The sequence below is a fragment of the Callithrix jacchus genome, chromosome 9, assembly GCF_049354715.1.
Source record: "Callithrix jacchus isolate 240 chromosome 9, calJac240_pri, whole genome shotgun sequence".
In the NCBI taxonomy this organism is placed as follows: Eukaryota; Metazoa; Chordata; class Mammalia; order Primates; family Cebidae; genus Callithrix; species Callithrix jacchus.
In genome coordinates this window covers 74,232,322-74,248,025 of record NC_133510.1, presented here as the reverse complement: position 1 = coordinate 74,248,025, position 15,704 = coordinate 74,232,322, and the positions used below count along the sequence as shown (strand labels likewise).

General features: G+C 36.0%; 1 protein-coding gene and 1 non-coding gene across 2 annotated transcripts in view; one reads left to right on the top strand and one right to left on the bottom strand.

Moving 5' to 3' along the window:
• ZFC3H1 (zinc finger C3H1-type containing) overlaps positions 1–15,704 on the top strand; it is a 55,523-nt gene that overhangs the window by 10,584 nt on the left and 29,235 nt on the right. The window contains exons 3-7 of the mRNA XM_002752760.5: positions 5,196–5,260; positions 8,226–8,424; positions 9,203–9,426; positions 10,941–11,064; positions 14,839–14,936. Coding sequence (XP_002752806.1) covers positions 5,196–5,260; positions 8,226–8,424; positions 9,203–9,426; positions 10,941–11,064; positions 14,839–14,936 — 710 coding nt within the window. The remainder of the gene's footprint in view (positions 1–5,195; positions 5,261–8,225; positions 8,425–9,202; positions 9,427–10,940; positions 11,065–14,838; positions 14,937–15,704) is intronic.
• Positions 13,900–14,021, bottom strand: LOC118144692 (small nucleolar RNA SNORA17). Its single transcript, XR_004729442.1, has one exon. It is a non-coding gene; the product is annotated as a small nucleolar RNA SNORA17 (small nucleolar RNA).

Genomic DNA, 15,704 nt, shown 5'->3' with positions numbered 1-15,704 from the left:
TCTCTTAGAATATTGCACCGTTCTCTCTCTTTTTTGGAACTCTCTATAGATGTATGTTAAGTCATCATACTTTATCTTTCATGTCTCAATTTCTTTAAGATTCTGTCACTTTGTAATTGACAAATTCTGGAAAATATCCTCTGATACAGCTTTCGTTTTACTGATTGTCTCTTCAGCTATATCTAATCTGCCTTAAGCTCTCCTATTGAGTTTTACATTTCAATTAAAGTTTATATTTTACTATTTCATTTTTGTTTTGTTTTCACATCATTTTGATTGTTCTTTCCCTGCTTATATTTTCAGCTCTATCTTTGTTTCTTTAAACAAATTAACTGTAGGTCTGTTTTGTTTTATCTCCTATCCCTGCTAATTTTTGATATCTCAGGTCTTTGAGGGTTTGATTTCTGATGTTTGTTTTTGTTTTGGTACTTTTTTTTTCTTGAACAGTTAGTCATTTTGTTTTGTTTTGGTTTGGTTTAATATGAGGTGCTCATTTTCTGTTGAATTTTTGTGGTGGGAAGTTTTTAAGACCTGGGACAAAGATACATTTCCCAGAGAGAATTTGCTGTAGACTTCAGCCCTGGAATCAGTTCATCCCTGGAATCACTGGATGCCCATATGATGTGAATTTGTTTGCAATCCTGAGTGATGATCATTTTGGGTTGCACATTCTCAGGAAATGCTTTTCTTTCCCTTCAATTTAGTACTATGATTCTATACAGGCGGTTTTGGAAAGTGTAACACAGATGAATAGAAAAGACACACAAATAACTAACATGGAGTATAATAAGAGTTATGTGTGAAAGCCTAAAGTAATACAGGAAGGATTAAGTATCCTTACCTGGATTTAGAATGATTTCATAGAGATGTAGATGCTTGATATGCCTCTGGAAAAATGAGTCTTTTCCACTGGGGAAGTCAAAAGGAAGCAAATGAGCAGATAGAGGCACAGGAGGATTTTTAAGGGCATTGAGATTAATCAAATATGTATGCAGTATGAGAGATATGGTATATTTTTTTTAGTGAGTGATTAGACATAAATTTATAAAAGGACAGGTTGGTGTTAGATTGGGAAGGGCCTTGAATATCTTGCTAAATAATTTGAATTTTGTCCTTTAAACATTGGGTGCGCTGTTAACTAATTTTAAGCAAGAAAATGATGTGGTCAGTTGTGTTTTAGAAAAATAACTGGCATCAGGATGGAAGAGTGATTGGAGAAAAATCAAAGAAGCTAAAATGTCATCTGAATCAGTAAATTATATACATGTGTGTTTCTACATGTATAATTCCCCACCAATCCTTAGCAAGACTCTACTGTCAAACTTACGTTATTAGTGAACCTCTTGACAACTCTTCTATGTCTTTATAGTTTTTTCGGGCCTTTTACTCAACATTTATTATTGTCAGTATATAAACTTGCCTCTTATTTGAGGTGTTCACACTCAATTCTAGCTTTTCACTTCCTGACCATAAACTTGTTTGTAACCCATATCAATTTTTACTTCAGTTCTTTCACTCTGAGGGTGATGACTCTCTTGCTCATGGCCATTTTGTCTTCACTTGTAGAGGCTCTGGCTCTAACTTCTTCTGCCTTCTCTGGGACCTTGCTTTATTTATTCTGCTTTATCTTTAACCATTGTCTCCTTAGGGTGTTCTTAATATATTTGAGTTTTCCATACAAAAATGGAAATCCTCTTCCTCTTCCTACATTCTCTCTTAAACTTCCTCTTTTCAATAAGACTTCTGAGACATCTAGTCTGCACCAGCTTTTCACTTTACTTCTCATTTCCTTGTTAGCCCAATACAGTTTGCTTTTCTACCGCACATCACAATACTGAAACTACTCATGGTAGTTTCCTATGACCTAACTGCAAATTTTAGTGGATGTTTTTTATTTCATTCTTCCATTCATTCAAAAATTAGTTGAGCACTTTATTCCAGGCTCTTGGAAATAAATTGACGAACAAAATAGATAGTCACTTATGCCTTCATGGGCTTGCATTTTAGAAGATAAAACAGTAAACATGATGAGTAAATGAACTGTTATGAAAGATTGAAAGTATAGCAGGGTAAGTAGGGAAGGGATAGAGAGGATACAGGTTGCAGCACTAATAAGGTAGTCAGCATAGGCGTCTATTTGAAAGTGAGATTTAAAGAAAGACTTTGAAGACTGTAAGGAAATAGCCAAATGTATATCTGGTGGAAGAGGCTTCTACACAAAAGGAATAACTAAAGCAGTGATTTTCAAAGTGTGGTTTCTGGGGACTGCATTATATGGGACTAGATAGAAGCACAAATTCTCAGTCTCTACCTTAGATCTACTGAATTGGAAGCTCTGGAAATGAGGCCTAGTAATCTGTATTTAATTAGCCCTCCTGTTGATTCTGCTACATGCTGAAGTTTGAGAATTGCTGAACTAGAGAAATGACCATAATACAGAAGGATGCTTGGCATGTTTGGGGAAGAACAAGGAGTCCTGTGCTGATACAGAAGAGAGAGTGAGGGGAATGAATAATGGGAGAGAAGGGATCGGAAATGGCAGGAGGGGGTAGATCTTGAAGAGAGAGCCTTGTAAGAACTTTTTTTTTTTTTAATTTCTAGTGAAATGGGAGCTCTTACAGGGTTTTGAGCAAAGGACTGACATAATCTGTTTTATATTTTTAAGCATCACTCTGCCTGCATTGTTGAGAATATTCCACTGGGGATAGACATCTCTACTATATTCAGTGATGGTTTTCTTACCTTGAAATTTTGGGATTTCTGCAATATTATACCTATCTGGATTTACAAAATAACCTTCTGGTTTTCCTCTTCTGTCTTTTGTTTGTTTTAAATAACTTTTCCTGTTTAATTTCTTAATTTGTCATGTACTCAATATCCCATTCTCTTGGGGTATTCTCATTATTATGGCTTTAACTACCACCTATATGCTGATGACTTTAGCTCACATTAGAGTTTCAGTTGGTAATATTTTAATTACTGTGTGACAAGAACAATATTCATTTTGGAGGTTTTGAGTAAAAATTGAGATAGTTTTATTGTACAGACCTCTGACAGTGGTAGAACAATGTCTAGCTACCCATTTGATCAGTTTAAACCTGTGTTTATAATCTTTGTGTAAAGTTATATTTATTGTCTGAAACTTGTATTTATTTATCGAATTTATTGTAATTATTTTTAAGGTAGCAATGTCATAAGGTACCTGCTATGTTAATAGATATTTGCCTCTATGCTACATTAAAGGGAGGTGCTGCCATTTTGTATAGCCAAGTGAGATCCTAATCAGCTATTAGATTTCTCATGACCTAATGAAACTCATAAGTTTCTCATGTAGGAGAAAAATTTAGTGCTTTCTCTGTTTATTATTGGAAGGCTGTTTTGTTTCCCTGTTTATTTTTGTCTAATAGTTATTACTATTCTGTTGTTTTTAAAAGTATGATTATTTTTGTAATAATGGGATATATACATTCCCCAGTATTACCACACTGCAAAATTGTACAATAAAAACAATAGGATGTATGGAGAAAGTGGGTTAGAGGAACAACACTAAAAAACTTTGTCCGTGAGGGGAAAAAAAGTCTGAAATATTAAACTAAATGTGAGCTTTCAATAAAACAGACCTAAAGTATACCTGTGGAGGTGGAACGTTTGCCACTTATGAGTTGTTAGGAAGTAGAACAAGGAGTGTTACCTGAAATCAGACAGTAAATTGTAATACCAGATGTGGATGGATGTGGCTTATAACACACACTGAACTTGGGTAGTCGATAGATAATTGAAATACATGGCTCAGATGACTTGGGTGCAGTTTTCTGCATTCTTAGTGTTTCTCTGAGACAAATCACACAGAAGTAAATGTTAAATTTGTGTTATGTTCACATTCTTTTCTTTTTTTTTGAGACAAAGTCTCGCTCTGGGTCGCCCAGGCTGGAGTGCAGTTGTGTGATCTTGGCTCACTGCAACCTCCACCTCCTGGGTTCAAGTGATTCTCCTGCCTCAGCCTCCCAAGTAGCTGGAACTACAGGGCCACACCACCATGCCCAGATACTTTTTTGTATTTTAAATAGAGATGGAGTTTCATCATGTTGCTGAGGCTGACTTTGAATCCTGAGCTCAGGTCATCCGCCTGGCTCTGCCTTCCAAAGTTCTGGGTTTACAGACATGAACCACCACGCCTGGCCACTCTAATGATTTTCTAATGTATCATATTGCAACAAATTCACATTTATAGAATGAGCCTTTTAACAGAAATTTGTCTTGAAATTTGGTCATTGCCTTCTCTTTTTGTTGACTGAGGTGCTTGATTTAGTCATTTCTTTCTTTACTGAATGTTGCATATTCTTTCACCAGTAGGTTCACTTGAGCAGTCAAATTAGGATGTTTGGAACACTGACAGGTGTGGTATTATGGTAAAAACACTAGGCTTAGAGTTAAATCTAGTTTAAATTCTAGCTTTGCAACTTCAGTTTTGTCATCTCTTAAGGAAAGATTTCTGAATTTTTAACATAATCTGTTTTAGCTATAAGTATCTCAACAGGATTGTAAATGTTCTATATCTTTATTATGTGATGTGTAAAGCTGTTATAGATTAGCTAATTTAAAAACGTAAGATTTTGTACACTGTTTGTCAGTAATCTGGGTCCAAAGCTGGGTTACTGGAAAGAAATGTATGGATGGACTCAATTTTATTGATATTTAAGCTCCCTCTACTGATGCTTTTCTAGATTGAATAAATAAAAGACCAGTTCTCTGATGCATAAATCCAATACAGTCTGCAAACTTTTAATTCATCCCAATATAGAGGATATATTTAGTCATTGTTATATTTAGTCATCATTATATTCTGTCAGTGTGGATAATCTACTTGGTAATGAAGTGCTGCTGCTTATTTCTATGCTTTATAAATTCTGTTCTTATTTGAAATGACTATTTATAGTCCAGAAGTCATTTTATTAAAGTGTGGTTTTATTTTAATATTTTGAATCGTTTTGCCTTATAACTTTCAGTATTGAGGCTAAGCAGTTTGTTCAGATTTTCACTCTCTTTAATAGTATTTTCTTTTGGTTGAGAGACTGAGAAAATGAGACCCTTTAATGATATCCTTTAAAATAATTACCAGATATTATTTAGGATTATTTTATTTTAGATTGTGGCCATCTTTTAGAGTACTCAAAAGAAATTATTTTATTTTAAAGGATTGCAAGATAAAGAACAAAATTTAACAAGAAGAATTAGTACCTCAGATATTCTATCTGAAAAGGTAAGATACCGCTTTGTGAGACTGGATCATCTCTGTAACAGACATTTTTGCATTGCTTTAATTTGTTTTTTCATAAGGGAAATTCTGTTTTACTTTTCACTCATTTTCTTTCATCATTCCTGTAACTCCATTTGGATATAAGCCTTAAAGATAAGAAATTCTGGAGCTACGTCTTGTAGTATCTCTTCCCTGGGTTCTGCAAATTATGTTTCATTGAAGTGTTGTATATATGCATGCAGGATCTTTTTTTCTATCATTTTATTTTTGAAACTTAATTTTGATCTAGATATTTTCTCTATTTCTTGTGGGTTTTCCTGTGTGGGTAAACTTTGGAGTTAGGTAGACCTTCACCTGATGTCAAATTTTACCTCCGCTTCTTATTAGCTGAGTGACCTTGCATAAATTATTTAGCCTTTTCTTGCTTCTATATTCTTTTCTATAAAATGAACTTAATGTCTTCTTTTATCTGGGTTGTTGTGAGGCTTCAGTAGAATGAAGTACAGAAACATCAAGCACTGTGTTTGACGTATAACAGGCACTCAATAACCCAAGCCTTTTCAATTTGTTGAATTAGAGATCTGAAATAGCTGTATTTTCTTTTGAGATTTCAGTTGGTTTTTCTGTATAAATTGAAATGATGTAAGTAGCCTAGGAGCTTTAGGAAAAAGATGGCCCTGAATTTAGGAATGATAATATGTAACATACACATACATATTTTTAATTCCCTCACAATAACCCTGTGAATCAAGTTGACATATATACATTTCAGAGATGAAGTAAGAATCATTTGAGTAGATTAAGTGACTTGCCTAAATTTACACAGGAACTAAGTGTCGGAGCAAGTAAATGAGGTTGTCTGACTATTGAGAACTAAATGAGCTTAGTTCTGTGCTCTTGCTGTTCAAGTAGCTACCTCACATAGCATATAGGTGGGTGACAGAATCAGTGTTTTCTTTCATTTCAAAGGGAGTAGTTGCAAAAAGTAATCAAAAGCCTCACTGGGTGTGGTGGCTTATGCCTGTAATCTCACTGGGTCTGGAAGGCTGAGGGGGGAGGATCTCTTTAGCTTGGGAGTTTGAGACCAGCCTGGGCAACATAGTAAGATCCCAGGTTGAAAAAAAGTAAATAATTAAAACAAAAACAAAAACAAGATTATACCTCAATGGAATAGTGAGGATAGCTTTATTTTAGTTAAACTCTCTAGATGCGTACTGTTTAATAGAATTTTCTGCATTAATGGAAATGTTTGATAGCTGTACTCTCCAATATGGTAGCTGTTAGCTACATGTGGCTATGAAGAACTTGAAAAATGATTAGTGTGTCTTAGGTACAAATTTTTAAATTCAGTTTTAGTTGACTTAAATTCAAATAGCTGCATGTGGCTACCATGTTGAACAACACAGCTCTAGAATTTCAGTATTAAGCAATAGAATTTGATATGTTTAAATGACTTAAAATTTAAAAAGAATCATGATAATTTAAAAATTATTGCTTACCTGTACTTATCAATAGTGGAAAGGGTAACTATATCCTGGTTTGGTTAAACTGAAGTACTAAAGTGTATGATAGTAGTTTAGGGCTTCTAGTAGTTCATATTCAGGTGAAAGCATTAGTTAGTATCCACTATTTTCTTTATGTTTGACAATAGAAATAATTTAATTGGATTTGAGGAGAAAATGTAATTACAATTTGTCTATTAGATAAAAGTTATTAGATAAGCGGGCCTTAACCTTTTGGAATCTTTTTCGACTCTTCCTTTCCCTTCTATGCACATACATAAAGAAAAAACAGGGCCGGGCGCAGTGGCTCACGCCTGTAATCCCAGCACTTTGGGAGGCCGAGGTGGGTGGATCACGAGGTCAAGAGATCGAGACCATCCTGGTCAATATGGTGAAACCCTGCCTCTACTAAAAATACAAAAAATTAGCTGGGTGTGGTGGCGCGTGCCTGTAATGCTGTCTATTCAGGAGGCTGAGGCAGGAGAATTGCCTGAACCCAGGAAGCGAAGGTTGCGGTGAGCCGAGATTGCACCATTGCACTCCAGCCTGAGTAACAAGAGCGAAACTCTGTCTCAAAAAAAGAAAGAAAAAACAGTGTTTTATGTTTAACTTCACGGGTGGGGAAGCCAAAGGAATCCCTCTACTCTTTATTAAAATCCATGGACTCAATTTAATTAAGAACCTGTCGGGAGCCTGACATTTTTCATTTCTATTTTTGCTATAATGTAGAGAATAGATTAATTTTTAAAACTATTTCAAAAGTGAAATGCAAAAATTAAGTTATCTAATTGGAAGAAAGTTACCAGACATCTGCTTTTAACATTATTGTCCTGCTTTAGCTTTCCTGAAGAAAATTCCTGTGTGTTCAAAAATATTTAAAATATTCAGATAAATATCTGTAACCTTAGAACACATAGCAGTCAGCTGTAAACAAATCTCTAGATTTTTCCTTTCAATAGTGATTTATAGAATTAAAAAATATACACAGTAAAAGAAAATCTGTAAGTTTGATTCTTGACATTCAGTGTGTCTGTTCTCTATTACTTGAGAGGCTAGCAAATCACATGACCATGGAACCACTTCTGCTTTCCTTACCTCTCCTGGGTCTTGATTTCTTCCTTGCATTTGTTGCCATCAGACGTTTATTCCTTTAGGTTTGGGAAGCCTCTTTAAATATTAGTTAATAACACTTTTATTTTTTGCATTATCCTATTCTATCAGTTGTATTACCTCACCAACCCTACATTACATATATACACATACCTTCTGCACACCGATCTTTTATTCATATATTAGGAGTCTTGGGCTATGAGAAGTAAATTAGTTTACTTATTTTATCTGTATTTGCCTTGTCCTATTTGCTGCCAAACTTTAAATTTTTATCTTATAAAGGATTTGACTTGATGAAAAATGTATAAGATAAGTAATAGAATTAAAAAATTTAAATTCTTTCTTTTTCTTTAAAGAAAATTGGTGAAGATGAAGAGGAGTTATCTGAATTACAGCTTCGCCTTTTGGCTCTTCAGTCGGCCAGTAAAAAATGGCAACAAAAAGAACAGCAGGTGATGAAAGAGAGCAAAGAAAAGTTGACTAAGACGAAAACTGTGCAGCAAAAAGTTAAAACAAGTACAAAAACACATTCGGCCAAAAAAGTTAGCACTACAGGTGATCATTTCTGCTATTTCTGTTAAATTCTCTCTTTTTTTTTTTTTGAGACGGAGTCTTGCAATTCTCCTGCCTCAGCCTCCCGAGTACCTGGGATTACAGGCGCCTGGCACCAAGCCTGGCTAATGTTTGTGTTTTTAGTAGAGATGGATTTTACTGTGTTGGCCAGGCTGGTCTCTAAACTCCTGACCTCAGGTGATCTGCCCACCTCAGCCTCCTAAAGTACTGGATTTACAGTCAATGAGCCACTGTGCCCAGCCTGTTAAATTCTCTTGGTTTAATTCATGTATTAAGTATAGTTTTGAGATTTTTATTCAGTGTTTTGAGTTTGGGGAATTATATGGCCCTAATATGGAGGACAATCTTGTATAAACAACTTAAGAGGAGCATCATCATTGATGAATCAAGACTCTTTTTCTTTTATGGTTTTTTTTTTTTTTTTTTTTCTGAGACAGAGTTTTGCTGTTGTTACCCACACTGGAGTGCAATGGCACGATCTCAGCTGACTGCAACCTCCGCCTCCTGGGTTCAAGCAATTCTCCTGCCTCAGCCTCCTCAGTAGCTGGGATTACAGGTGTGCCCCACCATGCCCAGCTAATTTTTGTATTTTTAGTAGAGACAGGGTTTCACCTTGTTGACCAGGGTGGTCTTGATCTCTTGACCTCATGATCCACCCGCCTCAGCCTCCCAAAGTGCTGGGATTATAGGCGTGAGCCACCGCCTGGCCTTTCTTTTATCTTTTAATAGATACTGATGTTTGTGTATTTTTCATTTAAAGCTAAACAGGCATTGAGGAAGCAGCAAACAAAGGCATGGAAGAAACTACAACAGCAAAAAGAACAGGAAAGACAGAAAGAAGAGGATCAGCGGAAACAAGCTGAAGAAGAAGAGAGACGGAAAAGAGAAGAAGAAATCAGAAAAATTCGAGATCTCTCAAATCAGGAAGAACAGTACAATCGATTCATGAAATTGGTTGGTGGCAAGAGGAGATCAAGAAGTAAAGTAAGAAATACAAAAATATAAAATCAAAACATTACTCTTAAGTGTCCTTAAAGTCTTATTTCATAGATCCAGTCAAATAAGAGAGCTTATTATATAAATAACTGAAGGAAAAAAGGCAGGTAGGTTATAATTGGGAAAGTGTCTTTTGTAGTTGTAGGTATTAGAAGTAGAAGAAATGAAGGTTAAAATTATGATAAACAGAGACTGCTTTTAGCTTATCATTTTCTATTTAGATGAAAGTAGGATTATTAAATTGTGGTGAAGCTTATTCTGAAAATGGCTATTTCTTAAGTGCAAGAGTAGAATTTCATTAGTTTTTCATTGTTAGTAATGTAGATTTAGAAGTGTGTCATGACTAATTATGGACTGTTTTAATAAATTTTAAATCATATAGTAATAACCTTAGTGCATGTGGCTATTTTGTATTTAGTGGTCAAGCATTTGTTGAACATTTACTATGTATATGAACACACTCGTAATCCTCTCTATTTCTCTCTCCCTTCTTTTACCCTCTCCACCCAAAAAGAGTACACTTGAGAATGTATTAATGAAGAGTAGAGGGATGTTAAAGAGTAAATTATTTAATTGGAGTTAGGTTTGCTTAAGCAAGGAATATCATAAATATTTATACATTGAACTATTGAACTTTTCTTCTTTTTAGAGACGGAATCTTGCTCTTGTCTCCCAGGCTGGAGTGCAGTGGTATAATCTCGGCTCACTGCAACCTCCATCCCCCGGGTTCGAGCGATACTCCTGCCTCAGCCTCCTGAGTTGCTGGGATTACACGCATCTGCCACCTCGCCCAGCTAATTTTTTTGCATTTTTAGTACAGCCTTGCCATATTGGCCAGGCTGGCCTTGAACTCCTGACAGCGTGAGCCATCATGTCCAGCCAATAGAATCTTTTTCTAGAGATAAATATGGTATTATATGCACATTACTCTTTACCTCCTTCTCGAGAGGTTTTGCTAGTTTTTAGTTTATTATACTGTCTCTGAGTGAAACATAGAACTAAAAAAGAACAACACAAAAAAGAATGACACACAACAGATTAACACATTTAGCCAGAATTTATAGTTTTCAGGTATCATTTACTCATAATTTAAATGTTTTTGAATTTTTTGGGAAATATTCTGTATATATTCTTGATGACATAAAACTTGCATGTATTCCTCTAGTTTCTTAATCATGCAGAAGTTGTAAGTGTACAAGAGTTTGGTGTCATTTTATACAGGGAGAGCTAATTATTTAGTGGCTTAGCTAACAATGAGGAATTTCATTTGTATAGCTAGTATACTTTGGAAATTCCATTTTCTATCTGGTGATACAGTTATAAAATGTCAACCAGTGTAGCTGTCATTTAAATGGAATTTCCCAAAGATGTGATAGGCACATCTAACTGAATCACCATGATTTTTGATACTGTTCCCCAGAAGATAACTATCAGTTCCTTTGTGATATGTAACCTAAGACAGAAAATGGTTTGAAACTAAAAAAAATATGTTTTATACTTAGTCTTCAGATCCTGACCTGAGGCGATCCTTAGATAAGCAACCTACTGATAGTGGAGGAGGCATTTATCAGTATGATAACTATGAAGAAGTTGCTATGGATACAGATAGTGAAACTAATTCTCCAGGTATGAGCCCAAACTTGAAACCTTTGTGTATTTACATATATTAAATAGAGAATGGCCATTATGCTACTCAAAACCTTGAAAGAAATGTGTAATGAAAGTGAGATTTGCTGATGAACCGTATGATGATAGACATTATTTGTTGTTGTAAATACTGAGCAAACCTCAACCTCAAGTAAGTGATATTAACCTTTATTTCAGAGTGTTTCTAGATAGCCTGTAAATTAAATAAATAGGTAAATAATTGTTTAAACTCTGTTAATTATTTGCTCTAGAAAGTGAAGATTGGGCCAAATGCAGTGGTTCACGCCTGTAATCTTGGTACTTTGGAATGCTGAGGTGGGCAGATTGCTTGAGGCCAGGAGTTGGAGACCAGCCTGGTCAACATGGTGAAACCCTGTCTCTACTAAAAATACAAAAATTAGCTGGGTGTGCTGGTGTGTGCCTGAAATCCCAGCTTCTTGGGAGGCTAAGGCATGAGAATTGCTTGAACTCAGGAGGAAGTTGCAGTGGGCTGACATAGTACCACTGCACTCTAGCCTGAGTGACAGAGCAAGATTCTGTCTTAAAATATAAAAAGTAAAGAATGGGAAAGATGAGAACACTATTTTTAGAAAAACAACAAACTCTTGATCTTTATATCCAAGATTCTTTCTGCTTTAAAGAACAAAAGACCTTTTTTTGCTATTTGGCTTCTGGTCTCTTTCTAGTGTGATAATTTGTTAGGAATTTTGAGATAGAAAGTGATACTAGTGGCATCTCATGAAAGACTGATTAGAACTGGTCAGGAGTGTACTCTGCTTTAGGTTGCATACTCTACAATCTGACTTGACTTTGAGGGCTAGAGACTTGATTTTGTTGGTGTTCAGGGGTGATTGGCTGTGAAAGACCTATTCCTTCACAAATAATTTAAAACATATTATTGAGGTGAAAATGGAATGCAGTTGGCATTCCAGAAACTGGAAAATTTGGATGAACACATGATCAGTGTACTTCTCCCTGTAGTCACATGGTTAGACCAAATCAAAACTAGAATCCTACTTTGGTGTATCTAGACTAGAGACTAAACAAAATATGTTATTTGGCTAGTGTTTATCAAAATGCTCATTTTTCAGGTTGTTTTAAGCTGGCGTTTGATAGTCTTACATTATGTTATGTTTTGAGATCATAATTTTATTAATTTGCTTTGGTCAATATTTAATTTTCTTATTTTCAGATTCTTGGAGATGATTCATTGTAATTCCCAAGTATTCACAATATTATTAATACTCTATTTCTAGAAAATAACTTTATAATCTATGCTTTTTAAATGATCTTGTAAAACATTATATAGAGAAGATGTTCTGTATGCAGCTTTATCAAATTTTAATTTTTTGCCACATTAACTGCAGATACTTTTTTTTTTCCATTTTATTATCAAATTTTGCCAACACGGACATATTACACTTGAAGAAATGTGCATTAAACAAATCTTCTAATTCATTTTATTCTATATTTTAAAAAAAATGTTTTCCATATAGTTTTTCCCTTAGAGGGGAACAAAAGAACAAAAACAAGATAATGCAAATACAGTGAAGAACCAGTTTAGGATCTTAGGTGTCAGGCAGTTCAAAAATTGCCAAAAGATTTTTTTTTCGCCAGGATGCCACAATGGCAGAACAACTTAAAAATTAAAATACTAAAATGATGGAGTGGTCCCAGTAGCTGTCCCTGGCTAGCAGGAGCACACAGTGCCACCAAGGCAGAGGCCAGGACCAGAGGCAGTGGGTGTCCCAGTGCCAGCCTGTCCATCCCTGTAATGAAAGCTGAGCAGGAACTGCAGCTGCATGGCCTTGGGGGCGGGTGGACTTTTGGAAAACCAGGCTTTGAGGCTGCCAACACCTTGGGCACCACTGGTGGTCCTAGAGCAGGTGGAGCCTGTATCTGCATCTCTGTTCCAACCAGCCACCTGGCACAGGGCTAGACCTACATTCTGGTCTCTGCATCTTGATCTGGGCTGGGGCCTGTCCACCTGGTCATTCTGGCCGGTGCTCACACTGTAAGCCAATTATAGGTTGTGTCAATGTCTTTCCTATATTAAAAACAAGAAAAGCCGGACATGGTAGCTCACACCTGTAATCCCAGCACTTTGGGAGGCCAAGGCGGGATGATCACCTGAAATCAACAGTTTGAAACCAGCCTGGGCAACATGGTGAAACCCCATCTCTACTAAAAATACAAAAATTAGCAAGGAGTGTTGGCTTGCTCCTGTAGTCCCACCTACTCAAGCGCTTGAGGCAGGAGAATCACTTGAACCTGGAAGGTGGAGGATGCAGTGAGCTGAGATCATGCCACTCCACTCTAGCCTGGGCACTGAGCTAGATGCCATCTCAAAAACGAATAAATAACAGGAAATCTTGACACCAAATCAGGAGCATAATGAAAGTGTCTACTGTTACTACTATTAACTGAATCAAACACCAGCAAACACTTCCCTAGTCCTTTGTCCTCCTGGTTGGTCCTGACATGGTGGGTAGCATGAACCAGCACATAATGGTCTTCCATCTTTCCTACCACTAGTTTCTAAAACTCGTGAATGAAGGCTGCTCTTGCTGAGGGCACCCTCTACCTTTCCACTGTCCTTTCAGACCCCCTACTGGTCAGCCTAACACAAAGGTTAGAAAGTTCTGAGAAGCTTCTCCTGGTACCTGGCAGTGAATCAGGACTGCATAAATTTGGATGAGGACAGTGTGGCCTGGAGGACTTTCCTCAGAGACCACTGCACTCTCTAGGTCCACCTTCTCTCCCAGTAACTAGGAAGGGAAAACATGCCAAGTCCACAATATAAGAGCACCATTAAGTGTCAGACTATTAAACATTCAAACGTTCATGGGGCAGAACACTAATAAACATAGCCTCTTCTCTCTGCCACCTAATGACACAGATGGGACACAGCAGCCACATCCACCGCACCGTGTAAAATGTTCCAAAGATTAGTGTATATTCAGATGATCTCATTTGGGCCTCAAGTCAACCCCAAATAAGGCATGTGAGTAGTATCTGTATTTACTTGTGAACCTGGGATAAAGAAGAAGTTTTAGATTTTTTTTAAGATTATATCGTTAGTGGATAGGGTAGTAAGAGTAGTCTTTGAAACTGCTATATTTCGGTGAGGCTAACAAGTCATTGAAGATAAAATACCCAGTTATTTTTATCTGCCACCAAGGAAGAAAAATGCTGAGATGTGTCAATTTTAATTTTATATTAAAATGTGAAAAAATGTGCACCTTATTAAATACACAAATTAATTATTCTTATTCCTAGTTTTATTTGCTTTCTACACAGCTTATATACTTCATTTCCTCAGCTTTCTTTTGCTCCACAAGAAGGGAATAATGAAGTCACCACATCATTGTTTTCCTTTGGCTAAGGCATTTTGGCGGGATTCAGGGGAATTTTTTGTTTCATTATTTCTTAAAAAGTGTGCTTGTGTTTTTATTTTTTTAAGTATGCTTTTAGCCTTTTCTGCTTTCTTCCCTGATATCCTCGTTAGGTTAAAAGTGGAACAAAGTGAGAGTTTTGAGGGACTGATTGTTTAAAGTGAATGGCTGACTTTATGATGATATGACAATTTAAATGGCTGGAGATGGACTCATGAGGGTTAAAGATTTTATCAGAGGTTGATAAGGTCTGATTCGCACTCTACCTAGATGTATTTCTTTAAACATAACATAAATTTAATATATTCCTGATGGTGTATTTCTGTTACTAAACTCTTAACAAAAAATTTTTTTATAGCTCCTTCACCAGTGCAATCATCATTTTTCTCTGAATGTTCATTGGGATATTTTTCTCCAGCAACATCTCTTTCTTTGCCTCCACCACCTCAGGTTTCTGTAAGTCATAGTTGATTTCTAAGAAAATTACTTTGTCTGATCTTTTCTAATTTGTTTTTAGAAACAAATGAATGGTTAGGTTTGAAGAGGGCTTAAAAAATCAGAATTGCTTATCAGAATTAATAGCAGTGAAATATGTAGCATAAACAGATGATTACACCAGCAAGGTATCGATTTGGTAGATATTTTTCATAGCCAATTTTTAATTTCATGCTGACTTTTCGGTACCTATCATGTTTCCTTCTTCTATTTACTCTCAACTAATAGCTATCTAGAAAATTTATTGAAAAACAGACGTTATCTATCTACTGTTTTGGACTATCTCTTTTTTAAGGAATTGGGATTTACATGTGTTAGGGTGCTTCTAAATATTAATAGTCTCCTTTCTCCTCTTTTCATAAAAATGGTTATTTTTAACTTGACAATCCAGCAAAATAAAAGCATTGCCTATGAAGTTATTTTTCCCTGTCTTCTTAAAAGAAGTACCAATCCTCCCACTAAAACAAAACAAAACAAATACACAAAAACAATAAAAGGAAAAGGAAGTAGGGGATCACACATTAAAAATCTTGAAGTTATTTTTAGATTGAGAGGGCCTAGAGATCAAATTGAGTATCTTTTAGTAAGTGTAAGAGGGAATCTTGGTTGGGCGTGGTGGCTTACGCCTGTAATCCCAGCACTTTGGGAGGCCGAGGCGGGTGGATCACGAGGTGAAGAGATCGAGACCATCCTGGTCAACATGGTGAAACCCAGTCTCTACTAAAAAAA